This window comes from Carcharhinus amblyrhynchos, chromosome 28 (assembly GCF_965287045.1).
Source record: "Carcharhinus amblyrhynchos chromosome 28, sCarAmb.v2.hapA, whole genome shotgun sequence".
NCBI classification, from domain to species: Eukaryota; Metazoa; Chordata; class Chondrichthyes; order Carcharhiniformes; family Carcharhinidae; genus Carcharhinus; species Carcharhinus amblyrhynchos.
Genome location: NC_137351.1, coordinates 2,697,642 through 2,724,652, shown reverse-complemented (window position 1 = coordinate 2,724,652; position 27,011 = coordinate 2,697,642). Strand labels below are relative to the sequence as shown.

The window sequence follows — 27,011 nt, the reverse complement described above, 5'->3', positions numbered from 1 at the left end:
GCTGCTTTGTGGTGTGAAAGGTGCTTGTATCTGAAGAATGGGAGCCTCCAGGCTTATAGTCTTTTTTAAAAAAGTCATTTTACTCCAGAAGTTGTGTTGACACTGGCAAGGCTGCGGCACATAGGTTAAATAATGTCGAAGAACTAAGTCACAAATTGGCTATTCAGAGCTTGTTTTACTTAGGGTTAGGTAACCAAACATTATTGCATTTTAAATTCATTAAATTTAAATGTTTTCACATTCGTGTCCAAAAAAAAGCAATGGAATACTTGCATTTTGTTTATGATGAATTCTAAAATTGTCACATTTGAATCTTGCAAAATATTATGAATTCTGTACTGTTCATTTTCAGGAGCAATATTTGTTCTCTAATGGTTCTTTCCCAAATATCAAGTCACTTTCCTGGATTCCTGCCCCCCCCCCCCCCCCCCCCCCCCCCCCCGCCCTGAATATTATTACACATTATTACTTTCCAGTGCATGGTTTTATTTTCCTTTGGCTAACATTTTGAAAGCTCTTTAAGCACGTATAAAATTAATTTTCATCCAAACATATTGATTAGGAGTAGGCCACTTGCTGCGTCATTCAACAAGGTGATGGCTAATCTCACATTAACCACAACTCCACATTCTTGCCTACTCCAATAATCTTTTACCCCTTGCTTATCTCTGCCTTAAAGGTATTCAATGACTCCACCTCAGCGATCTTTTTGAAGAAGTCTTTCAACCCTCAGAAAAACATTCTTTCCTTGTCTCTGTCCTAAATGGCTGACCCCTTATTTTGAAGCAGTGACCCCAAAATCTCAGTCTTGCACCCATAGAAACTACAGGTATCTCTAACAAACCATTTGAATTGAAATTTTTATTTAAACGATTCATGCTTGTCTAGGAGGTGATGTGGTTTGTGTACCATGTCTGGAATCTGGTCAGAGCCCTTTAATCTGACTGACAAGTCGGCCTCTTCCATTCAAATTCTTCATTCAAAATGGTCCAGAGCAAGATGGAAATTATTTAGATCAACTGCAGCATGCGTTTTAATAGCACCATTGCTGTAAAACATCCCACACTGCTTCACAAGAGTGGAAACAAGAAAAACGACAACTATAATTTGGGCATGTTCGAATGGGTCTTCCTTTTGTCAATGAGGTAGGTTTTAAGGAGCGTCTTTGAGATATTTAGGGCAGGAAAGTAAAGCTTTTGCATGAAGCCAGGGTTGTTTGGGGCAAAGGAAACGGGAATGGCACAAGAGGTTAGAATTGGAGGAGATTGGTTATAAGGGATTTTTAAATAAGGTTGGGAGTTTAAAATCTAGAATGCTGGTGGACTGAAGCCTATGTTGGTCTATAAGCATCGGTGAACAGCAGATGGGCAGGAATGGAACTAAACCAGGTCAGTCTCTGGTGGACAACGAAGGCAAGGTATGATCAACCGAAAGGGTACAGATAGGTAGCAAAAGTGAGAGCAATTTACCTATGACTGATTCTGGCAATCAGGTGGGAACTTGATTGAAATGTGAGTTCTGGGAAAGCAGGGCACAGATTTGGGAGATTGATTGTGTTCAGGGACCTGAGTGGAAAGGGAGTTATAGATGATGGAGTTGATAGCACTTGTCCTCAACCCAAATTAAATTACTAAAAAGGGAAAAATCATTAAAAAAAATCTTTGGTTATAAATTTGTAATAATTGCATTTCAGTCACAAGTCCTTATGAGAGTGTTGCCTAGTATTCCCAGTTCATTGAGGATGGAGACAGTGAGAAAAACCATGTAAGCAAACATACACATTGCTCCAAGTTTCTTATCCAGTTTCCATCCATTGATTTTAATCGCCACAAATATGAAGATGATGGAAAGGAGGAGAGAAGCTGTCGTGTAGGTCATACCATTACTCTTCACTTTTGCAGGTGATGCATCAACAAATGCAGTTTTAATAAACCAGGGTACGCCTAGACACAACATATCAAATACATTGGAACCTACGATGTTTGACATTGCCATATCGCCTTTGCCTGAGTGAAGGGAGGAAAAATATTGTTTTATTATAGTAAAGCAATCACATGCCAACATCACTTTTATAGAGAATAGGACAGAATCCTACAGTGCAGAAGGAGGCCATTTGATCCACTGAACCTGCATCGACAACAATCCCACCCAGGCCCTATCCCCGTGTTTACCCTGCTAATCCCCTGATACTCAGGGACAATTTAGCACATCTCCAGTCTATGGGAGGAAACTGGAGCATCCAGACGAAATCCAAACAGACACGGGGAGAATGTGCAAACTGTACCTTGTCAGTCACCCTAATTGGAATTAAACCCAGGCCCCTAGTGTTGTGAGGCAGCAATGCTAACCACTGTGCTACTGTGGCTTATTGTTGAAGGGTCAAAAATGTAATCAGACTAAAAGACAGCATACTGACTGGTGACTAAAATGAACAGTGATAAAGTTTAGTTAAAGGTGAAGCATCTTGCACAGAGAGGGGCAGAGTTTAGAAGGAGATGTAGAGCCTGGTGCATCCAACAATCTTCTCTTCCCACTGCTTTCAGATGATAAATGATCATTTGGTCATCAAAAAACTTGTGTTGCTGAAAATGAAATTTGTTGTTCAAGCTTTCATTCTTGCACTCACCAGGACATTCGCAAGGTTAAATGCAAGGGAAATTAACAAATATATTCTGTGTGAGAAGAATGCTGATTGGCAAGTGGATTCTGGTAGCGGCATTGCCGTAAAGAATAAACCAGTTGATGGTGCTAGACAGTTAACTGCCAAGCATTGTTTGAAATTTAAACTAATAGCTCAAATCTGATCACAGCCTTGCCTTGAGGAATGAACATCATTTATTTTGTTTGGCTTAAACAGGCACAATTTGTGTATGTGTACAAAGATATGCAGGTTAAATGCATTGGCCATGTTGAATTGCCCAGGATGTGTAGGTTAGAGGGATTAGCAGGGTAAATATGTGGGGTAACAGGGATAAGGCCTCAGTAGGATTGTTGTCAGTAGAGACTCAATGGGTCAAACGGCTGCCTTCTGCACTGCAGGGTTTCTATGTTCTGTCTGCAAAGGACAGGGCACTGTATTATAATGTAGCTGCTAGTAGGCCATACTGTGAGCCCACCTGAATCTTAAAATGGACAAAAGCGTAACTCTTACCATAATTGAGGATTATTGAAGCAAATGTCCAATCGCAACATCACTGAACCACATCTAAGTGGACATTAGGGATAAAAGATAGGAGAGTTTTGGGTTTTTGACAGCAGACGGAGGGAAGTGATGGGGTGGAGCAGTTATGGGGTCTAGTGGAATGCTGATGAATAAGTTTTACTGGCAGTGGAAACAACTGGCACATCTTAAACAAAAATGTTATAAGAGCCACACACAGTTATTGGCAGCAGTTGAAAGCAAAAACCGTAGTTTCAAATAAGTGAAAATTTGAGCTCAGAAGAGCAGATGTCAGCCAGCACAATGGTTACGGTAAGGCAGAGTAGCAATGGAGAAATTGGGGTTTAGTGCTTCGATTTCTCAAAACCTTAATCAGGAAATTACCATGCCAATTTGCCAAACTCCTTTGAAAAAAAAAGAGCGTTTGCTACTGCATCTAAAGCAAGGATGCCAGAACTGCAGTCTAACCGCTGACCTAGTCAGAGTAGTAATATCGCAGAATGAGTAATGTAGGGACCTTGGCTGATACTCTGAGGAATGGATGCAAATTCCACCATGGCAGCTGTTGGAATTTAAATGATGGTCATGAAACTAAAGCCCATCTGTTTCATTCATGCCCTCTAGGAATGGCCTTCAGTGTAAGGGCAATTAAAGATGGGCAATAGATGCTGGCCTTGCCAGTAATGCCCACATCCCATGAAAGAATAAAATGGTGGTGGGAGAGGGAAGTAGTTATGAAGTTTAACCATGGTTGTAAGGTAGGTAAAATGGCAGCCAAATTGCACAAAGCAATCTGATATTTAAAAAATGAATAATCTGGCATTATGATTTTGGCCAGGCCATTGGGGGAAATTCCCCTACTCCTCTGTACCATGAAACCTTTTATTTCCATCTATGAAAGCAAACATCTCATCTGATTGACAGTACAGCACTCCCTCAGTGCTCCACTGGAGTACTGGCCTTGATTATTAAGCACAAGTCTGAATATTGGGACGGTCTATTGTGCCATTTGGTTTTTCAACATTAAAACAGTGGCACATTGGTTAGCATTGCTACCTCACAGTGCCAGGGATCTGGGTTTGTTTCCCGGCTTGGGTCACTGTCTGTGTGGAGTTTACACATTCTCCCCGTGTCTGTGTGGGTTTCCTCAGGGTGCAATGGTTTCCTTCCACAGTCCAAAAAGATGTGCAGGTTAGGTGAATTGGCTGTGTTCAATTATCCCTCGGTGTACCTGAACAGACACAGGAGTGTGGCAACATGGGGATTTTCACAGTGACTTAATTGCAATGTGAATATAAGCCTGACTGTGACTAATAAATCGACTTTAACTTTATTAAAAGGCATTCAAATTATAGCATTTAGTATTTTTCTGCAAAATTTTCCTTGCACCCAAAGTTACATCCTGTCTGTTGCAAAATACAATATATATTTGTAAAATAACAGCTCTCTATAATAGCTATAATATGGAGATGGGAATCTGCAACACATCTGATTGGGATTCTCATCAATAGTAACTTAGGGAGTTATTTTTGTCTTGGACACAATTTGTTTTTACTTGAATATCTTACTGAGGAGAGACCCTCTTAACCTTTCTGCCGAGGTGTAGGCTTCGAATGAGTTGAATCGTTGCAGGTACAATGTTGCCATTTCTGAGCTAGTTAGAAGGAAAATGTCTCTGGTGGAAAAGTAATATTTGAATGTGTCATAATCTGTTCAAGGGAGAAACAACCATTTGAATCTGCAGCAAGTCTTTGAACGCTCTAACTTTTATCTGAGGTAAATGATTTCAGCAGAGCTGAACTGGTGCAGCACAACATTTAGCAGGCAGCCAATTTCGTTTTTTAATGGGTGTCCCATTAAAACCCGTGTCGATCAAATCCGCACCAACTCTCTGAAAGAACACCTTACCCAAGCCCACCTCGCTCCATCCCCGTAACTACACACGTTTATCGTGGCTAATGCATTCAATCTACACACCTTTGGACAGTAAGGGGCAATTTAGCACAGTGAGTCTACCTAACTTACACATCTTTGGACTGTGGGAAGAAACCGGAGCACCTGGAGGAAACCTACACGGACACAGGAATAACGTGCAAACTCCAGACAGTCACCCAAGGCTGGAATTGATTCCAGGTCCCTGGCGCGGTGAGGCAGCAGTGCCAACCACTGTGCCACCGTGTCACTTGTAGAGGGGTAGTGAATTACAAGATGGCATCAAAAGCTGCTCTGTAACTGGAATGGTCTGATTAATAAAACCCAGTTAGCCAGCTAGGTCGATAGTACCCTTCATGCCTCTTGCACCAGTATTTAAGGCTTTACATTCTATTAAAATCTGCCCTTGCAGTTTCACATTAAGATAATTTAATACTGTAATGGAATATACAGATTAATTACCTAATCTATGCTGCTGATTAGTAAATTTCTAGCACCAATTACTTAACCTCATTTTTATGGTTGCCTTTCCACCTGTGCATAAACATCAGTTATTTTTGTATCGGTTGAAAATGTGTTCGTACCTTCTCTAGCAACGAGTACACTGGCCACTGTGTCCGGAATACTGGTGCCTGCTGCCAACAGTGTGAGACCCATTACGGTCTCGGGTATTTCCAGAGTTTCTCCTAAATTATAAACAATGGAGTAATGTTAAGTGTTTTAAGTCGTCCGAGAGAATTAACAAGCCTCCCCTCCCTCCCACAGTCTGCACTTTGTAATAGCTGTATAAAATCACAATATTTGGAAATAAAACATTCAAGATTTTAAACACAGCACAGATCAAGTAAATAAGTTCTTTACAATTTATCGTTTCGAGTTTTGATCGGTTGTCATGACTTATCTTTCACAATCTCAGCACAATAACCTTATTTTCCAATTCAGTTGATATTTGGTTTTTGATACAGCATGTCACTTCCAACTTCCAAGGTCCATACTTTCTGATATAGATCACAAGGAATGACGTGAAATTACATTCACACTCCTACTCGGAATACTCATTCTGTGTGTGAGCTGCAAATTACACCGAATGAAGTGCTGCAAGGTCAGAGGTGACATCAGATAAATGGCTATAAAATATCTCATGTGCGATTTGAAGGGAGCATTCTTCCTGTACCTGAATCAACCACCACAAAAACATCTAATCTAAAGAATAGTTCAGCATTGTGACCAGTAAGTTCAAATCCAGATTTTACAATTTATTTAATATCTGTCGATCATGCATTAAGAATCATAGAATCCTACAGAAGGAGGCCATTCAGCCCATTGAGTCTGCATCCACCACAATCCCACCCAGGACCTATCCCCATAACCCCATGCATTTACCTTAGCTGGATCCCCAACACTAAGGAGTAATTTAGCATGGCCAATCCACCTAACCTGCACATCTTTGGACCATGGGAGGAAACCCACACAGACACAGGGAGAATGTGCAAACTCCACACAGATAGTGACCCAAACTGGGAATTGAATCCCTGGCACTGTGAGGCAGCAGCGCTAACCGCTGTGCCACCATGCCGCCTGTAGATATTAGCCATCTTGGTGAGAGGTTGGGGGAAAGGAGGGTGGAAATAATACCCACAATAATAATTATGGAAGAGAGAATAGTGGCCATATCACATTAAGTAACTATGGCCAGTGAACACACACAGCTAACAAGCTGCTTCACAAAGATTGTCTGTTCAGATAGGAAGTGGAGGGGAAAGGCCATTAAGGCAGACGTTAGGGTGATTTGTTTACATGACTGTCCTTCCAGATTAAGAAGGGAAGATAAATAAATCTTAGCCTGGGGAAAGGCCATTAAGGCAAACATTGGATTGATTTGTGTTCTAACATTCAGACACAGCTGGGATGATAAAAGATAGTTGACACAATATCCATTTGATACAGTTGGATATTATAATTAAGCAAGTGTAAGGTGATTGGTTTTAATATCTGAATGATGCAACTTTAATTAATAACTCAGAGATAGCTCCTATACTGTGATTGGTATATAATCGAATTTGAAATTATAACTGCTTTTGTATTCCCTAATTCTGGGCTTTGATTAGTTACAGGCACTGACCTGAGGCTTTTCAGGGATTAAGTTATATAGCTTGATTAAAACTGCTGTTTAAGAGAACTCTGTGACTTGGTCTAGTTACTTGAAGGGTAAAGTTGTCATCAGTTAAAAGACTGACATCAAAGACCTCAACACTTGGGTTTGTCCATTGAAATTTATATATGTTCTACATAGCAATCACAAGAGTCACTTATCCTTTATTTACCTCTTGCTGTGCCAAGGAATATTGAGGATAATAAAAAAAATTGTGGAAAGCCTATGTATTTCCATTTGTACAAGGCCCAAAATGGCAGATAGAGTATAATGTTAGCAAGTGTGTGGTTATCCACTTTGGTAGAAATAATAGTAGGAGGGATTATTATTTAAAAGGCGAAAAGCTGCAGCATGCTACTGTGCAGAGGGACCTGGGGGTCCTTGTGCACGAATCACAAAAACCCAGTCTGCAGATGCAGCAGGTGATCAAGAAGGCGAATGGGATGCTGGCCTTTATAGCGAGGGGGATAGAATATAAAAGTAGGGAGGCCTTGCTGCAACTGTACAAGGCATTGGTGAGGCCGCAGCTGGAGTACTGTGTGCAGTTTTGGTCGCTGCATTTGCCTTTTGGATATTTTGGCCTTGGAGGGAGTGCAGAGGAGGTTCACTAGGCTGATACCGGAGATGAGGGGGTTAGCCTATGAGGAGAGATTGAATAGACTGGGTCTGTACTCGTTAGAGTTTAGAAGGATGAGGGGAGATCTTATAGAGACATATAAGATAATGAAGGGGATAGATAGGGTAGAGGTAGAGAGATTCTTCCTGCTTAGAAAGGATAGCAGGACTAGAGGACACAGCTTCAAAATAAGGGAGGAGCAGTTTAGATCAGAGTTGAGGAGGGACTTCTTCACTCAAAGGGTGGTGAATCTCTGGAATTCTCTGCCCGTTGAAGTGGTGGAGGCTGTCTTGCTAAATATATTTAAGACGTGGGTAGATAGGTTTTTAGTAGGCAAGGGAATTAAGGGTTATGGGGAGAAAGTGGGAAAGTGGAACTGATCCACTTCAGATCAGCCATGATCTTATTGAATGGTGGGGCAGACTCAAAGGGCTAGATGGCCTACTCCTGCTCCTATTTCTTATGTTCTTAAAATAAGCCAAATCAATAGGTTTTTACCTGCAAGTGTGAAATGTAATAATTGACATTTTAAGCCTGTAGCTTCCTGAACTGTGTAGATACCAGTGTTCTGTGAACACTCCTTTCCTTCTTGTCAGCTGTTCCCGTGTTACATAGAGTTGTCACATTACTGATTGATCACCTTCCAATCACCCATAATTTGTTTTCAACATGGGTAATTTTACAGCCAGATGTCCTTCCTGCCACCCCTTAGCACTCAAAAGGTAATTATTTCCAGCTAGATGTTTAGTACCTTCTCTTTGTGGTTAAAGAGACTCAGTTTCCCATTTACAAAATTTTGTAGAGTAGGGTTAGCAAGTTTTGAATTTAAGATCATTGGTATGCATTTATAAAGTTAGTAACCTGGTAAAAAAATTCATTACTGAAAATTTTAGTTTCCATAACAAGTTAAGTAAAACTGATAAGTTTTAAGTTTATTTAGTAGTGTCACAAAGAGGCTTATATGTTGTGAAAATCCCCTGGTCGCCAGTTTGGGTACACAGACGGAGAATTTAGCATGGCCAAAGCACCCAATCAGCATCTCTTTTGGGCAATGGGAGGAAACCGGAACTCCGAGAGCAAACCCACGCAGGCACAGGGAGAATGTGCAGATTCTGCACAGATGGTGACCCAAGCCAGGAATTGAACCCGGGTCCTTGGTGCTGTGAGGCAGCAGTGCCAACCCAACATGGTTTGACAAATTTGAAACAGGAAAGGTCGCTTGACCAGGGAATAAATGTCAGCCAGGCTATGTAGGGGTAATAAAAATGAGTGGGTAAGTGAATCTTTTACAAAAACTACCAAGAGGCAAACCATTGAAATTTTATTTATATCAAGAGAGACAGATTGAATTATTTATTTTATTTTTCATTTATTAGTCATAAGTAGGCTTACATTAACACTACAATGAAGTTACTGTGAAAATCCCCTCGTCCACACTCTGGCACCTGTTCGGGTACACAGTGAGAATTTAGTGTGGTCAATGCACACTAACAAGCAGACCTTTGGACTGTGGGAGGAAACTAGAGGCAACCCATATAGACACGAGGAGAACATGCAAACTCCACACAGACAGTGACCCAAGTCAGGAATCGACCCGGAGTCCCTGGCGTTGTGAGGTTGCAGTGCTAACCACTGCCACCATACCATCCCGAATTAGGCATAATTGAGATCACTCTTACCGACTATGGATACCATCCAAACTAAGATGTATGTAAATCCAGAAATCCACACAGCACTCATGAGAAAAGTTAGCATGAACCACTTTCTCCAACAACGTCTGCGACAGTCTGGGGTTGTGACAAACAACAATACAGCGATGGGAAGAGACAGTACCCACATGATTCGCTTGGTATCCGATTCAGGCATCGCAAAAACACGAGATTCATCTGTACGTCCATGTAAAAAAAGACAGGTCAAATAATTCAACCATTAAAAAGAACATCCAGATCACGATGACTTAATGTTGTGGAATCCAATGATGCCAACCCGATCAGGGTTAATTGTTTCAATCCTTGGACTCGTGTGTGAGGTGCTGTGGAATGTTTCCCCCCTACCGACCAACTTAAAAATATAAAATATTTAATTTGATACACAAAAAATCCTGGAAACACTGAGGTCAGCAGCACCTCTGTGCTGATCAGAGAGTTGGTATGAACCATTTCCATAAAGTGGTCCTCAAACAGAAGTCTGGAGAAGGCCATTCAAGTCTTCGACCCTACGTTCCATCCAGTTGTGGCTGGTTTCTTTAGAAGACACCAATCAAACATTTTGGATGAAATGCATTAGATTGAATTAAAGAACATGTGTATTTTACAGAGACAAAGATCCAGATAATGCTGGAAGCAAAAACATTGGGCAGGCCAGCGTACACGGTCAATGTAATGCAGAAATCTAAATGGGATATGGATAAAAATGAGAAAATAATGTGGAAAGGAAACAAGAACTGCAAGTGGAATGCTTGTTAAATGATGTGGCAAAACATCTCAGCTGAAGTAACAGGATGGTAATGAAAGAAATTCGACAGATGGATGTGGGAATTACATGGGTAATGGGAAAACTGAGGAAAAGGGGAGAGATGAATGGTTCTAGATCGGTTCTCATCCGAGACAAAAGGCCAAGAGGAGGTTTGATTGGGTGTTCAAAATCATGAGGGTGCTGGACAGAATAGATCAGGATAAACTGCTCCTAATGAAGTGGAAAATGAGAGGGCACAGGTTTAAAGTGATTGGCAAAAAAAAAGTGTGATACAAGAGAAATCTTTTCACTTGGCGAGTGGTTGGGGTCTGGAATGCATGACCTGGAAGTGTGGTGGAGGCAGATTCAGTTGAGGCATTCAAGAGCACATTAGGTGATGACTTGTATAGAAACAAACAATGTGTAAGAGGAAAGGCACTAATTCACAACGTTCATTTGGAGAGTAGGCCAATAGGCTTCCTTCTGATAAATAAACCTGGGGATCGAATTTATAATTTTGACAGCAAGTGCTGGCAAGATGTAATGCCTTTCTGTCTTTGTTATTTTCCATCTTAGGACGTGCTGTACTTTGCCAGCATCTTGTGTTTTGATTTTGAACTTTGATGTTCCTTTGGTTGGTTTTTAAAGAAGGAGCTTGCATCCATTCATACACACTGTCTGAGGGCTTCCCAAAGTTTCTGTTTTGGTTTTGGATTTCCAACATCCACGTTATTTCTGCACCTCTCCCATTTTGCCACTTTTAAAAAAGAATTACTTCCTTGTCGGTTAAATTTCTCTAATACTTTGTTCTATTACTTGACTGAGAAGATGTATTACCCCAATCAGCCAGCAAGTGTTCCAGTTTAGGGTTACGGCATCAAGATGGGCAGATGTTCCACAAATGCTACAGAGTTTTTTACCCCTCCCTTTTCCTAATGCTATTAATAGACTTGTTTATCTCAGCTTTTTAGTATTGAAGGACAACAAGCTCAAAACATCAACAGATGTGAGGCTGATTGGTCCAAGTTTATGCTTCAGCATTTGCAAAATATTTGGTTTTCATTTGAATAGTAAAAGATGATTTTTTAAACCACAGATTCTACAATTATCTAACATTGTTCATTATTATTTTCTTTTCACTGTTTACTTTAACCTCGTGCAGTCGCAGTTAATAGTTCAACTTAGAGTTAAAGTCCAGCTGGACTTGAACTGGTCACAGTTTGGTTGGAGGCAGAATATTCACAATCCCTATGGTGCAGATGGAGGCCATTCAGCCCATTGAGCATGCACCAACAACAATCCCATCCAGGCCCTACTCCCATAACCCACATATTTACTCTGCTAATCCTCCTGATGCTAATTTAGAAGGGCCAAACAACCCAACATGCATTGTGGGGGCACCTGTGGGAAACAATAGCACCCAGAGGGAACCCGGGGAGAATGTGCAAACTCCACACAGACAGTGACCAGAGGCCGGAATCGAACCTTGGTCCTTGGCCCTGTGAGGCAGCAGTGCTAACCACTGTGCCACCATACTCCTTGCAGAGTTTAAACATTGTATGGAATATAATCCTAATGCATTGTCATATACCTGAGAAAAAGTGCATATGGAAGACTTGGACTTACATCAGAATGGATACAGCACATAATGGAGGCCATTTGGCCTATCGGATCCCTGTGGGCTCTCGAAATTGACAGTGATAGGACCAGAAGACCCAACCACTGGCCAACAACAAGCCACCTCCACACAAAACAATGTTGAGGTGGAGATGAGAGAGTTCGAGAGAGATCCCGCACCATACTTGTGTCTGCCACCATCTTACTCTCAAACAATGCATTCTAGTCCCTAACCATTCACTGCATAAAAGAGGTTTTCCTTCACGTGGCTTCAGTTTCTTTTCTCAATCACTTTAAAAATCAGGAAACCGACTGAAGTTTGTGCCTAAAAACTCTCGGCTGACGCCAGGTGGGAATGTTAGCTTCAACAGAAATTCAGGATGAAAATCAAAAGGCAAATTTGGATTTCAAATTAAATTGCAAGAGGAGGGACAAGTGGACAAAGGGACACAAGTTAATAAAAAAACACAGGATAGATGTAAAGATCAACATCTGGAGGCACGGTGGCACAGTGGTTAAAACTGCTGCCTCACAGCACCAGGGACCTGGGTTCATAATTAAGGACCCCACACACCCTGGACATTCTCTCTTCCACCTTCTTCTTTTGGGAAAAAGATACAAAAGTCTGGGTTCAATTCCCAACTTGGGTCACTGTCTGTGAGAGTTAGCATGTTCTCCCAGTGTCTGTGGGTTTCCTCTGGTTTCCTCCCCAGTCCAAAGATGTGCAGGTTAGGTGCATTGGCAGTACTAAATTGTCCCTTAGTGTCCCAGGATGTGTAGGTTAGAGGGATTAGTGGGGTAAATATGTGGAGTTATGGGGATAGGGCCTAGATGGGATTGTTGTTGGTGCAGACTTGATGGGCTGAATGGCCTCCTTCTGCACTGTAGGGATTCTATAATAGATTTCCAGTCGGTGTAAAGTCTGAAATTGTTGGCAAAGATGATTCTAGATGGATGAATAGGGGCCACCGTCATCCTATTAAATGCAAAGGTCTATATATTTTTGAAGAATGAGAACAAATGAGGTTAGCCTTTTTGGGGTCTATAATTTAAAGTCTGATTAGTTTAGTTTTCAGCATTATTCATATTTGTATCAGTAGAATTTTAGTGTTGTCTAAATCCACTGGTTGAAATAATTCAACTAATAAAAATAACAGCTCAACTTTTTAGAAACTGCAGAAGGTGGCAATCAGTTAAAAATCTACATCAAGGTTTATAAGCCCCCTGACTGTAGGACAGAATATGCAGGAAGAAAAGGGATGTGTAAGAAAGGTAACATCATAAATCATTGGCCACTTTAATTTCCATGTATGTTGGGCACTAACAAAGATGGCCTGGGAAATGAGTTTATTGATGTATTTAGGACAATTTCTTATCCTACATTCTGGAGCTGACCATGGGGCAGGCTGTTCTAGATTTGGGAATGTGCAATGAAATCAATAAATAATCTCATAGTAAAGAAGATTCTAGGTAACAGTGATCATAACATGATGAAACATGTAGGGTGGAGTTTTCTGGCCACACTTGTCCTGAAACAGCAAAATCCTGCCCCAGGTCAATGGACCTTTCCATGATCCACCCCTCACTGTTATAATTCCAGTGGTGGACCGAAAGGGAAAATTCACCCCATGCAGTTTGAAGGCAAGAAGTAAGGTCCCCGGCTAGTGTTTTAAAGATAAATGAAAGGCAATTATTTAAGCGTATGAAGGAGAGAACTGGGAAATAGGTTAAAAGTTAGGACAGTAGAGATACAGTGGCAAACTTTCAAGGAAATATTTACTCCCTGTAAAGATGTATCCCAGTGAAAAAAAAAGGCTTCATCTGTGACCAAAGGGAAGTAAGGATCATATTAAATAAAACTGTACAAAATTGCAACAATGGTAGTGGTACGTCACAATGTTGCTGGTTCTTAAAATCTGCCCAAAGGTTGACTGCATAAAAAAAGGGAGAAAAGTAAGATAAGAGAGAAAGCGAACTAGTAATATAACAGATCATATCAACTTAAAATAGGAAAAGGGTAAATGACCAAGTGTTGGTCCCCTAGCGTGAGACTGGGGAACAGAAATCAAAAGAATGCAAAGGCAATGAATGGATATTTTATATCTCTTCACTGTAGAAGACTTAGAAAACTTTCTAAAGATTCAAGAGGTGGGAGAGAGGAACTTAATCACCAGAGGAAGTGCTGGGAAAACTACAAGATCTAATAGCTGAAAAGTCAACATCAGGATGAGAGGACCTAAAGTCTTAAAAGAACCTCTCCAGTCCAACCAAGCTGTCCTGGTCCCCCCCAAGCCAACAATATAGTTAAGAAAGCTCACCAATGCCTCTACTTTCTCAGAAGATGAAGGAAATTTGGCATGTCAGCTACGATTCTCACCAACTTTTACAGATGCACCATAGAAAGCTTTATTTCTGGTTGTATCACAGCTTAGTATGGGCTCCTGCTCTGCCCAAGACCGCAAGGAACTACAAAAGGTCGTGAATCCATCACGTAAATCAGCCTCCCATCCATTGTCTATCTACACATCCCGCTGCGTCAGCAAAGCAGCCAGCATAATTAAGGACCCCACGCACCGTGGACATTCTCTCTTCCACCTTTTTCCTTCAGGAAAAAGATACAAAGGTCTGAGGTCATGTACCAATCGACTCAAGAACAGCTTCTTCCCTGCTGCTGTCAGAACTTTGAATGGACTTACTTTGCATTAAGTTGATCTTTCTCTACACCCTAGCTATGACTGTAACACTACATTCTGCACTTCCTCAGTTCCTTCACAATGAATGGTATGCTTTGTCTGTATAATGCACATGTTAATACATGTGACAATAATAAATCAAATCAAAGCGGCTGCAAAAAAAAAAGAATTTTGGCTAAAATATTCCAATATTATTCTGAAAGTGTCCCAGCAGATTGGAAAGTAGCAAAAGTAACAACTTTATTTCAAAAGGAAAGAAACTATAGGCCAATTAGTCTGACATCTGTCAAAAGGAAATTGCTGCAGTTCTTTGTTGAGGGAATAATAGAGGAATACTCAGAAAATCATTACAGGCATCAGGCAGAGCCAATAAGATTTTGTGAAAGGGAAATCATGTCCAAGAGTTCTTTCAGGAAGTAACAAGCAACATGGATAAAGGAGAACCTGCTGATGTGGTGTTCATGGATTTGTATAAGGCAGCACTGGCGCACAGTGGCAGCAGTTTGTACCTTGTACAAAACAGGCCACAGCAACTCTGAAACTCCTTCGATTGCACCTTCCAATCCTCTCCCACCTAGAACACACATAGCAGATGCATGGGAACAAGATGCAATTTCTCCTCCAAATAACACACGATCCTGACTTGGAATTACATTGCCGTTCCTTCACTGTTGCTGGGTCAAAATCCTGGAATCCTCTTTCTGTGGACGTGACTACAACACATGGACTGCAGTGTTTCAAGAAGGGAGCACACCACTACCTTCTCAAGGGCAATAAATGCTGGGCTACCTTGTGGCACAGTGGTTAGCGTTCCTGTCTCTAAGCCAAAGATTAGAGTTCTACCCCAGAACTTGATTGCCAAGGAAGGAGTGTTCGTAATGCAGTCAACCAACTGCTTCAATCTGCAAAATCCTTCCAGCAGATGCTATTGGCAAGTGGTGGAGCAGAAGAGATTCTTGACCAGTCATGCTTGATACTAAGTATCAAACTACAACCCTCTGGTGACAGGCTAGCAACCTATTCCAGGGAAAAAAAACCGGCTATAGAAACTGATGAAAATCAGCCTTCTGCACCACTAGGGGCAGGAAGTCACAAACATTATCAGTAATAAATGCCAGCCTAGCCAGTGACACTCACAACCCACGAACAAAAAAACATTGATGCAGAACTCTATTGAAAAGATCAAGATAATTCAATCTAGTGTGCTAACATTTCTGAATGCTACATTTGTGCGGAACATACAAAAAAACATATTTGGAAACAACTTGGACTCAGGAATTTATAAGCATATCCAAATTTCAAACCATCATTCAATTCATGGGAACATCAAACTTAGAAGGGTTGACCATTCAGCCCTTCAATCCAAATCTGTCATTCAGTGAGGTCATAGCTAATCTAGTTGTGGTCTCAACTCCACTTTCCTGTCCGTCACCCCCATAACCCTCAACCCTCTGCTCTATTAGAAATATTGAATTTATTCCTGGCTCAGTTAAAGTCCCAGCCTCCACTGTCCTCTGGAGAAGATTTCACACACTAATGACTGTCTGAGGGAAAAGAAAGTCTCCTCACCTCAGTCTTAAAAGGGAGGCCTACTGTTCCAAGATTGCGTCCCCTGGTTTTAGTCTCTCTCACAAAAGGGAAAACATCCACTCACATCCATCCTGTCAAGGCATCTTATGTTTCAATAAGATCACCTCATTCTTCTAATTTCCAATGGGTGTAGGCCCCAACTTTTTTTCCACAAGATATCCCATTGAAGAGATTTTTCCCATCGACTCCAAGGAAGATACATGGACATTAAGCACAGTCTTTTTAACTCTTCCTTTACTTCAAATCTCATGCAGCCTGCAAAAAAGGTTTCTTTTTTTCATGGGATGTGGGTGCCACTGGCAAGACCAACATTTGTTGCCCATCTATAATAGACCTTGAACTAAGTGGCTTTCTCCACCGTTTTGGAGGCCAGTTAAGTGTCAACCACATAGCTGTGGATCTATATAGTACACATAGGTCAGACAGGGTAAGGACGGCAGATTTCTTCCCTAAAGGACATTAATGAACCAGATGGGCTTTCACAACAATTGATGATGAACACTGAGCCACCATCTCCCCTCAAATTTAAACAATACAAAACTGAAGCCCATCATACTTGTGGCTAGCTCTTTAAAAAAGAGCTATCCTTGATCCCTGTCCCATTCTTAGAGCATCTCCTCTATATATTGATACTAAAGGCATGATGTTTACACTCCTCATGTTGGCCAAACACAAAATCTCCTCCACAAAAAACTTGTTCTACATATCCAAAGCAGATGAACTCACATGTAAATGTTTCTGTGTAAACCAAATCCGTGTGTTACCTTCAATGATCTCAGAGAGTCCGTGTAAACTAAGAGAGAGTTGGGAGTAATCAGAGTCTTCTTGAAAGATCCCACTGTCTGAGCGAGAACGTCGATGTACCAATGGCCCATTTTTCTCTTGCCAGTCCATCAGTGGTTGCTGCTCATTGCCTTCTTCCACCGCTCGCATCAGGCAGGTGCAGCAGGGGCTAAATTTTTCCAGTAGGCACCGATTTATTCGAATGTCAAAGCACAGAACCACAATGTATAACGCGTAGATCAGTAACATCAAAGCAGACTCGTACCTAGAAGGCAGAGCAGGCAACTTCTATAACTAGCAACCTTGTACAAATACCAACTAATTCATACATTGTGGGCACTCAGCATTGCAATATAAAAGTTAACTCAACCATTTCCTGGGAATTAGCATTTTATTACTGCAGGGACCAGTGGTGAGCTAACTTTTGTATATTTGCAAATAATGAACAGCTGTACAGACAAGTAGTTAAAACTTTTTCCTTAAAAAAAGTACAAAACGTTTTCCTTAATAAAAATGTAAAACTTTTTCCTTCAAAGAAAGCTATTAATTAAAGATTAGAGGGCTTCAGTAATTGTGCAGAAATGGAGCCGAGTCCTAGAGGATGAAAGTGTAATCCCAGCTTCAGTTCAGATTCATGATCAGTTGTGTCCAGAGGGATGGTTTCACCATTCCAGGGCAGATTGTGAGATCGGGTGAGTGGGAGAATAAGATCTTGAATACCATTAAAATCAACCCACTCAAAGGAGCAACATGGACAGAATTTATAGGAGGGCTTAAAAAGAAGTTCATAGAATCCTTAGAATACAGAGGAGGCCATTCGGCCCACCGAGCTGGCACCAACAACTACAATCCCACCTAGGTCCTTTCCCTGTCACCCCCACGTATTTACCCTGCTAATCTTTCTGACACAAAGGAGCAATTGAGCATGGCCAATCAACCTAATCTGTAGATCTTTGGGCTGTGGGAGGAAACTGGAGCCCCTGGAGGAAACCCATGCAGACACGGGGAGAACGTGCAAGCTTCACACAGATAATTGAACCCAGGTCTTTGGCGCTGTGAGAGAGCTGTTAAGCATGGTGGTGCCCAAGGTGAAAGAGAGGTGTCATTAATCACATATTAAAATAATTAGCCATGAAATCGCTCAATTAATGCCACAGTTTCCTCTTGGCACAGATGTATTTTTAGTGCTTAAAAAAAACTAAAGAAAATCAGTGTTGGAAAACAGAAGACTGTAATTCTCTCCGATGTAGCCCATTTTTTCCCATGCAGATTAAAACTCTTTCCACAGCCCTAAGCTTAGAAGAGTTTTAAAAACTGCATCACTGACTTTCCACACATCAATCATACTGTGGCTGCCAAGTTCATTTAATAGTTTTTGTGCCCACAAGATGATTGAAACTGTCCTAATCTCATTCCACAAAATCCTGAGACAGATCCGGCGGCCAAACGATCTCAATTTGAAACTAGGTGAAAGATGAATCTTCCAACTCACTGCACCACCTGGTCCAAACAAACAGTCATTCTTTTAAAGTTTCAATCATTGTAATTGTGTATCTTGTATAATGTCTTGAAATGTAGGGCAGCCATAAAAAGATGCACTGGGGGCCACATTGAGTCTGCAAAGACAACAATCCCAGCCAGGCCCGATCCCTGTAACCCCCACACTGAGGTCCAATTTAGCACAGCCAATCAACCTAACCTGCATGTCTTTGGACTGTGGGAGGCAAACCTTGCAGACATGGGCGATGGTACAAACTTCACACAGCAGTGTGAAGCCCTGCCTGCTGCAGTTGTAGATGCGCCTAGTTTGGGGGCGTTTAAGAGGTCCGTGGATAGGTTTATGGATGGAAAGGGTTTGGTTTAGGTTAGAGGACCATTGCTTTTTTCTTAATTGGTCTGCGCAACATCGTGGGCCGAAGGGCCTGTTCTGTGCTGTAATGTTCTATGTTTTTCTATGTGACCCAAGGCTGGGTCCCTAGCGCAGTGAGGTAGCAATGCTAACTAACTACTGTGCCACCCAACAGCTATATAATCCACTGAGTTCCCATGGTGCAGGAGGCTACCATTCAGCCCATTGAGTCTACATCAACTCTCTGAAAACAGCATCCCACCCAGCCTCTCCCCATGCCTAATTCACCTAACCTACATATCTTTGGACACTAAAGGGCAATTTAGCTTGACCAATCCCACCTAACCCGTACACCTTTGGACTGTGGGAGGAAACCCATGCAGACAAGGGGAGAATGTATAAACTCTGGACAGGCAGTCACCCAAGGCTGGAATTGAACCTGGATCCTTGGTACTATGGGACAGTAGTGCTAACCACTGTGCCACTCACACAGTGAACAGAATAGCTTTGTATAGAAGAACCTACCCAAAGGCCAGTGACTTGAACATTCTGAAGTGGCCAACATGAGGAATGCATGAATAGTCCACAGATGCAAATTGCCCTCAGAATTGTAACTGAAATTAGGGGGTCAGGAGCAAGAGTAAACTAAATCACTGTTCAAAATCACTTCACCAACTGGATTATTTGGTGGGGGGAATAACTAGATATTTAAAATTATATTTTAATAACAGACAAAGAAAATTCTTACCAGTAAATTGTATTGTCGAAGATAATGACAACAAGTGCTGCCACACTGATTGCATAAGCAACACAATCTCTGAACAGTGACCAGCAAGTCAACCTACAAGCCTGGAAAAGTTGATAGAATTATCTCATTACAACAATTTAATCTTTCTTTCACCCCAACCCACCTCCTGAAAGATCGTTCCTAACACAGAATATTTAGCAAAATGATTTCTCAACCTCCAAAGAGGCAATCTGCAAGCCTAGAAAATTTGATAAATTTATCTCGTAACAACATCCACTCCCCACCTGCCCCACCTGCCCCAGCAAACTCTGAAAGGTCTTTCCTAAATATATAAAGAAAATCATTCTCCAAAGAGAAATTTTACACTGGAAACACAGTTTCTGTTTGAATACTGCCCCAATCTTTGACTGATCTTTTGACAATCACATCTTATGTGACTGGACTTCACTTCAATTAATTTTAAATGCAAGACCTTAAAACAAATTTAACCAGGTTAGATTTGGTTATCGTTCATGCATAATTTATTGAGAGGTTATATTACAGTTCCCTTTTCCTGCCCTCCTAGTGCAATGATCTTCAAATTGGCTCTCCCAAGTGCCAAACTGATGCGAGGTTCACTCACTTCTTAAATTGTCAGTACTCGGATTCTTTTACGTACCATGGTGGTTAATAACCCACATGCAGCACAGATGCCAAGCAAATTATAAACTGCTGACCCAACTATTGTACTGACTCCAATATCTCCCTTTGTCACAAAGACTCCTGTGGACAAGAGAGAAGGATCAGGTAGCAAAAATTCTGAAATGTAGCATCCCACAAATACATAGAGTGCGTTGTTCGACTATACCTAAAGTGGTCCTGTGAATCCAGTTTGTAGTAATTCTTACATGGCTAACTCATAGAATTCCTACAGTGCAGAAGGAGGCCATTTGGCCCACCAAGTCTGCACTGACTTTCCGACAAATCATCCTACTAATGCTCTATCCCCAAAACCCCACGTATTTACTGCACTAATTCCCCTAACTACACTTCTTTGGGCACTAAGGGGCAATTTATATTTTAGAATGGCCAATCCATCTAACCTGCACATCTTTGGGACTGCGGGAGGAAACTGGAGTTCCTGGAGGAAACACATGCAGACACGAGGAAAACCCGTAAACTCCATGCAGTCTTCCTGAGGCTGGAATTGAACCGGGATCTCTGGTGCTGTGAGGCAGCAGTGTTAACAACTGTGCCACCCTGCTGCCCTAATGCAAGTATCCAGGATTGTTTTAAAGAATACACTTTGATTGGAACTTTTAAAGTGCATGAAGTTTGTACTTTTGTATATTGTGCTTTTAGAAACAATTGCCAACACTTTTTTCAAGGGCACTTACAGTTTAACTTTTATTTATTAATGTCACATTGGGCTTACATTAACACTGCAATGAAGTTAATGTGAAAATCCCCTCGTGGTCACACTCTGATATCTGTTTGGGTACACTGAGGGAGAATTTAGCATGGCCAATGCACCCTAACCAGCACATCTTTCAGACTGTGGGAGGAAACCCACCCAGACACAGGCAGAACGTGCAGACTCCACACAGACAGTGACCCAAGCTGGGAATCGAACCCTGGTGCCGTGAAGCAGCTAACCACTGTGGCGCTGTGTCATTCTAAATAATGGGACCAAAATAAGTTTTAAAAACATTTTGCAAAATTCTCTGTGGATAAACATTGAAAACAATCTAAGCATAAAGCAATAAATTAAGAAAGATATTGAATTCCTACACAAATGAAAATAAACACTGAACATTATGGTCTGAGCAATAACATTATCTGTATACATTTATATTAAAATGAATATAAATGTTACCTAGAAAAGCGGTGACCAGTTCGGGTGCAGAACTTCCAGCTGCCATAAATGTTGCTCCAGCAACATCTGGAGAGAGACCAAGACCTAACAACCAATCACAAATGCTGTTTTATTCCACTGCTGAAATTTTATGGATGAATTAAATGTGCATTTAAGTGAAGTCAGCTAACAAGAAAAGCGAAAATTGTCTGGAATAACTTGACAGAATATTTTATTTTTTTTCTCCAAACTTGGCTGTGGTGCACCCCAGGATAACAGTTACAAGTTCAAGGTAAGGGGGGAAAGGCTCAGTGGAGACATGTGGGGCAAGTTCTGTTTTACACAGAGAGGGGCGGTGGCCTGGAACACACAGCCACGTGAGGTGGTTGAGACAGACATGTTAGCGACATTTAAGACTTATTTGGACAGACACACGAACAGACAGAGAATAGAAGGATACAATTGGTTGGTCTAGATGGGACAAGGTGATCGGAACAGGCTTAGAGGGCCGAAGAGCCTGTTCCTGTGCTGTACTGTTCTTTATACCGAGAGATGGTCAGCCTTCGGAGTTTCACATGGCTTGAGTCCAGTGCATTCCAGATATGACGACAGATCTCTGCAGTTAAGCTGTACATGAATGTAAATATAGCAGCACGACTGAAGCCTTGAGCCAAGCACTGCAGATACACGTCAAAAAGTTCATTGCAATAAAAATAAATATATTAATTAACTTTCTGCTATGTAGTTGGGACATTAAGAGCTCAGATAGAGAAATCAAATTTCCCAAAGAAAAGTCAGCCCAAAGGGAACACTGCACAGCTGTTTTGAGTGCTCTGGTTAACAGTACAGTGAATTCTTTCTGTACAAGGTGCAAAGCCTCCCAGCTCCTGAAATCAAAAGAAACAAAATATGCATTACATGATAAAACTAAAAAGTTATCAGCTGTTCAACCCCATTTATTGAGGTGAAATAAGTTTAAACTGGAAACCTTATCGTTTAAAAAGTAGAATTCACCCATTAAATTGGAAATTCTACCCCCCCCACCCACCATAGAATTGGAGTGGGTGAGGGGCGGACAATGAAAATGCCTGTTGATGTAGAATCCTCGAATCCCTACAGTGCAGAAGGAGGCCATTTGGCCCATCGAGTCTGCACCGACCACAATCCCACCCAGGCCCTATTCTCTTAACCTCACACATTTACCCTACTGGACCCCCTTGACACTACAATCAATTTATCATGACCAATCCACCTAACCTGCACATCTTTGGACCGTGGGAAGAAACAAAAGCACCCGGAGGAAACTCTCGCAGACACGGAGAGAATGTGCAAACTCCACACAGACGATGACCCAAGGCCAAAATTGAACCTGGGTCACTGGCGCTGTGAGGCAGTGCCACCACTGCCCAAATCCTTCAGGTGGATTTTTTGGTCTCAGGTCAAACAAGGCTGTAAAATTCCACTCCGTGATGCTTTACTTTAATAAGCAAAATCCTTACAGTTCAGGTCCTAAATCTTCATCATACACAAACATAAAGTCTAGAGCAATAATGGTTCATTCAAAAGCAACTTATAAGCTAACATGTGTCCCAAGGTCTTGCGATGCATCCCTGTCTTTGAGTCAGAAGTTCCAATTTCAAGTCCCAAGATGTGATGGCCAAGGAAGCTGCATTCATAATGTGGTCAAACAGGTTAAGAATCAACCCGCAAAACCTTCCAATGTGGCAGGTGTTCAGAACAAGGGAGTTTCCTGATCAGCCAGAGCCTGCAGAAAGCAACGGCAAATCCCTGCAGCGCCAAGACGAGCATAACCATGGAAGTCCATGGTCACCAATGTCCTTTTACTTTTTGGTACCCAGAGAGAGAGAGAGCCCCAAGGTGCTTCACAAGAACATTGCTTTTGACTCCAAGTCACATGAGGAGATATTTGATCAGGTGACTGAGTGTTTGGGCAACGGAAAAGTGCCTTAAAAGGAAGAAAATGAGGGAGAGAGGTGGAAAGCTACAAAGACAATGTTCTAGCACGAAGGATCTGAGGCTAAGGCAATAGAAGGCACGGCCACCTGTGGTGGAGCAATTAAAATTGGGAATGCCAAGAGACCAGAATTAGAGGAATGTAGATATCTTGCAGGATTGCGGGGTTGGAGGAGATTCCAGGGATGGGGAGGGGGCAGGTTATAGAGATATTTGAAATTCAACACTGACCTGCATTAACTCCCGGTCAAGCAGTGAGCAGAGGGGTGATTGGTGATACTGAGTTAAGGCATGGACAGCAGAGTTTTGGATGACCTCAGGTTTAGAGACTAATGGGAGTGAATTAAAGTAATGAAATCCAGATGTAAGGAAGAACTTACTGCTGATTTCAGCAGATGGGCTGAGCCAGGGCCAAAGTTACAGAGGTGGAAATAGGTAGCATTAGTGTTAGAAGCTCCTCCCAGGGTCAAAATGTCATATCAAGGTTGCAAACAGAGTGGTTTAATCCCAAACTATTGCCAGGGAGAGAGAAGGAGGCAGTAGTTTGGGAACAGAGTTTGGAGTGCTATCTTTCTGCTGATCAAAATTGCCCTGTAACCTTTCAGAGAATCCGTCACTTGACATATGATCTACATCATCTTGTAGGGGTTTAAAAAGAAAATACTAATATCAAACTTTGTTAGGGAAATGAGAATTTTGTAGCAGGCATTCCCCAATTTCCTGTTGCCATTTTTACAGTACGCACCAGGCTATCAGAAACCGCTAACAACTGCCCAATAACTTCAGCGAGACGCATGAAGTTGGCATCTTGGAGTATGAGCTCCCTGATTGAGGTCTTAATTACCTGCCTAATCAGGGAGCCAGGCCTGTATATAAATGTGGTAGTGTCTGGGTTTTTGACATTCCATATTCTGACTTTTTACCTGAAGTATTTTAGGAGTGGAATCGCATTTTAAACAAAGGGAATCTGGTGAAGGGCCATCAGCCTCTGAGGAGTTATTTCACTTAATTCTTGCCTTATTCACAAAATTGTTGCAATAGTACTTTAAACAGTAATTTGAAAGAAGCACATTCTAGCTTATCTCCTATGGTATTGTAAATGGACCATGCAAACAAATCAGATGGTATAGGGCAAATACTAGTCATATTAATTTTTATACAATGCTTTGATTGGAGACAGGTAACAAACTTAGGAAGCAGAGAGAGTTTTAGAGTGTAGATGTTTGGAATTGCAAAGTTAGAGATCCTGGAGGACCATTGCTGGCGAAATGGGTGTTAGATAGGACCAAGTTTACATCATTTCCATTGTAAATGGGGGAATGTGAATTTAAAATACAAGTGAATATTTAAGAGTGATAACAGCAAGTAAAGCTTTGTAGTCCAGTAGATGCGAGGTTATTTATGCAAGTTAACATTTACACTTACATTCACTGATAACTTCTAAGGAAGGTAAGAAATAATCTTCACAAACTATATCAATAGCCAGCAGCATGTAGAGGATGATGATAAAATGAATAATTATCCCTCCCTCCTTTCTCTCTTCCAGTGTAAAAAATCCTTCAGGGAATTCAGCAGCAGGAGAATGCACACACTTGGTTCCATTATCTACTGAGAGAGGGAGAAATATAATTGCCTTAGAATGAGAATGCATAGAAAATTATCTGCTTATTTACTGGTAATTAAATCACTGGCACAGCCAGGAATTTATTAAATGACCAATCTTATGATGGAGCACATTCTTAAACAATCCGCATTGATCACGTTAAGGTAGTTAATAGGAACTAACCTGTTACAGCTCGTCGAACTCGTTCAGCACTGCCCAAGCTGGAGGAGACGGTTTTGTGAATGACATGAGAGATCCCATACAGGACAAGGCTGATCCCCACCGCCAAAAAAATCACAGGCGTTCGCCTTTTCCTGGGATTCTGAAATACTGCTGTACTCATCATCCTCGATCACTCACCTCCCCCGCCCCTCCAACAATGTGTACTCTTAACCCTGCTCGCTGGTCTCAAGAATTGCTTGTGAACCTCTCTGTATCACCGCACGCTCACACTTGGATGGGTAAATCATCAGAGTGGTCTAGCTTTTGTTCGCACAGAGCGATTGCAACCCTCATCACAAAGTATCCTTTTAATTCCCCTGTATAGGAGCTCAGATGACTCAGATCACGAGTTATGCTCGCTAATCATCCAGAGTCAAAGCTTTCCCGGGAGGACCAATTAACTTTTTGAGCAGGGAAAAGAAACCTCAGCTCAGAAAGGGAAAGGTTGTTGAAGGACAAGGAGAAAGGTTGGAGTTTTATCAGACCTGTAACTATTCATTCATAACTTTCAACAACTTTACAAACCAAAGAGGAAAGTCATCTTTTTGCTTTGAAGATTTAGTGGTTTGCAGTTAGAAAGAAAATTTGGAACATGTGCAAAGACCAGAGCAAGTATATTTTGGATACAGATGATTTTATGGCGAATTCTCATCGATTGCATTTCAAAATAAAAAAAAATGCCCCCAGCTGCATTACTTTTTGGATCATCTGTTTTACTGGAATCCCAGCTATTTTCTCGTGACTGTGGAAATAATGGGGCTTTCAGAAATATAAATCCAAGCCCAAAAGAAAATGACCCTGTTCATCTTTTTCCCCACTGAAGGAGTTGACCCTTTCCTGGGTTGGAGAGGGTCCTTGTCACATTCCTTGGCCTTCATGATCTTGTCCAAGACACTGTTACTCACTGGCAAGGCTGATAGTGGTAGTTATGAGCGAATGAGAAAGAGCAGACTTGTTTTTGAGGTGAAATCCAGTATTCAGAAATCTTCCCTTTCAGCAGTGACCAGGACTAGTACTTCCGAATAAGAAACATAGAAGGTAGGAGCAGCAGGAGGCCCTTCGAACCTGCTCCACCATTCATTACTGACCATTCATGGCTAATCATCCAGCTCAACAGCCTAATCCTGCTTTCTCCCCATAAACTTTGATCCCAGTTGCTCCAAGTGCTATACCCAACCACCTCTTGAATACATTCAATGTTTTGGCATCAGCTATTTTCTGTGGTAATGATTTCCACAGGTTCACCACTCTTTGGGTGAAGAAATGTCTCCTCACCTCCATCCTAAATGCTTTACCCCAAATCCTCAGACTATGACCCCTGGTTCTGGACTCCCCCACTGTCAGGAGCATTCTCCCTGTATTTACCCTGTCTAGTCCTGTTAGAATTTTGTAAGTCTCTGTGAGATTCCCCCCCTTTATTCGCCTGAACTCCAGTGAAAACAATCCTAACCTAGTCAATCTCTCTTCATACATCAGTCCCACCATCCCCGGAATCAGCCTGGTAAATCTTCGCTGCTCTCCCTCGAGAGCAAGAACATCCTTCCTCAGAAAAGGAGACCAAAACTGCTCACAATATTCTAGGTGTGGCCTCACCAAGGCCCCTGTATAATTGCGACAGCAAACCTGCTCCTGTACTCAAAGTGAAATGGCTATTTCCATCAGCCCCATCACTTCTACGTAGATTTCAATAGAGGAGTAAAATATTGGTATATTAAGCCTATTTTCTTGTAGCTAATTGCTGAATAATATACATGGGGGTGGGGCAGGGGGGTAGGGGGGTGCAG

The 27,011-nt window shown here is 41.6% G+C and overlaps 1 protein-coding gene across 1 annotated transcript; it reads right to left on the bottom strand.

Annotated features, from left to right (window-relative positions):
* Positions 1-472: 472 nt before the first annotated feature.
* slc24a5 (solute carrier family 24 member 5) lies at positions 473-25,351 on the bottom strand. The gene is made up of 9 exons (XM_080213974.1): positions 25,189-25,351; positions 24,828-25,007; positions 21,450-21,533; positions 20,253-20,356; positions 19,595-19,695; positions 16,979-17,262; positions 9,540-9,746; positions 5,677-5,778; positions 473-2,006 (listed from the first exon to the last, which is right to left on the bottom strand). Exons 1-9 carry the CDS (start codon positions 25,349-25,351, stop codon positions 1,690-1,692), a joined length of 1,542 nt encoding a protein of 513 aa, XP_080070100.1. The 3' UTR covers positions 473-1,689.
* Between the last annotated feature and the right edge of the window lie 1,660 nt (positions 25,352-27,011).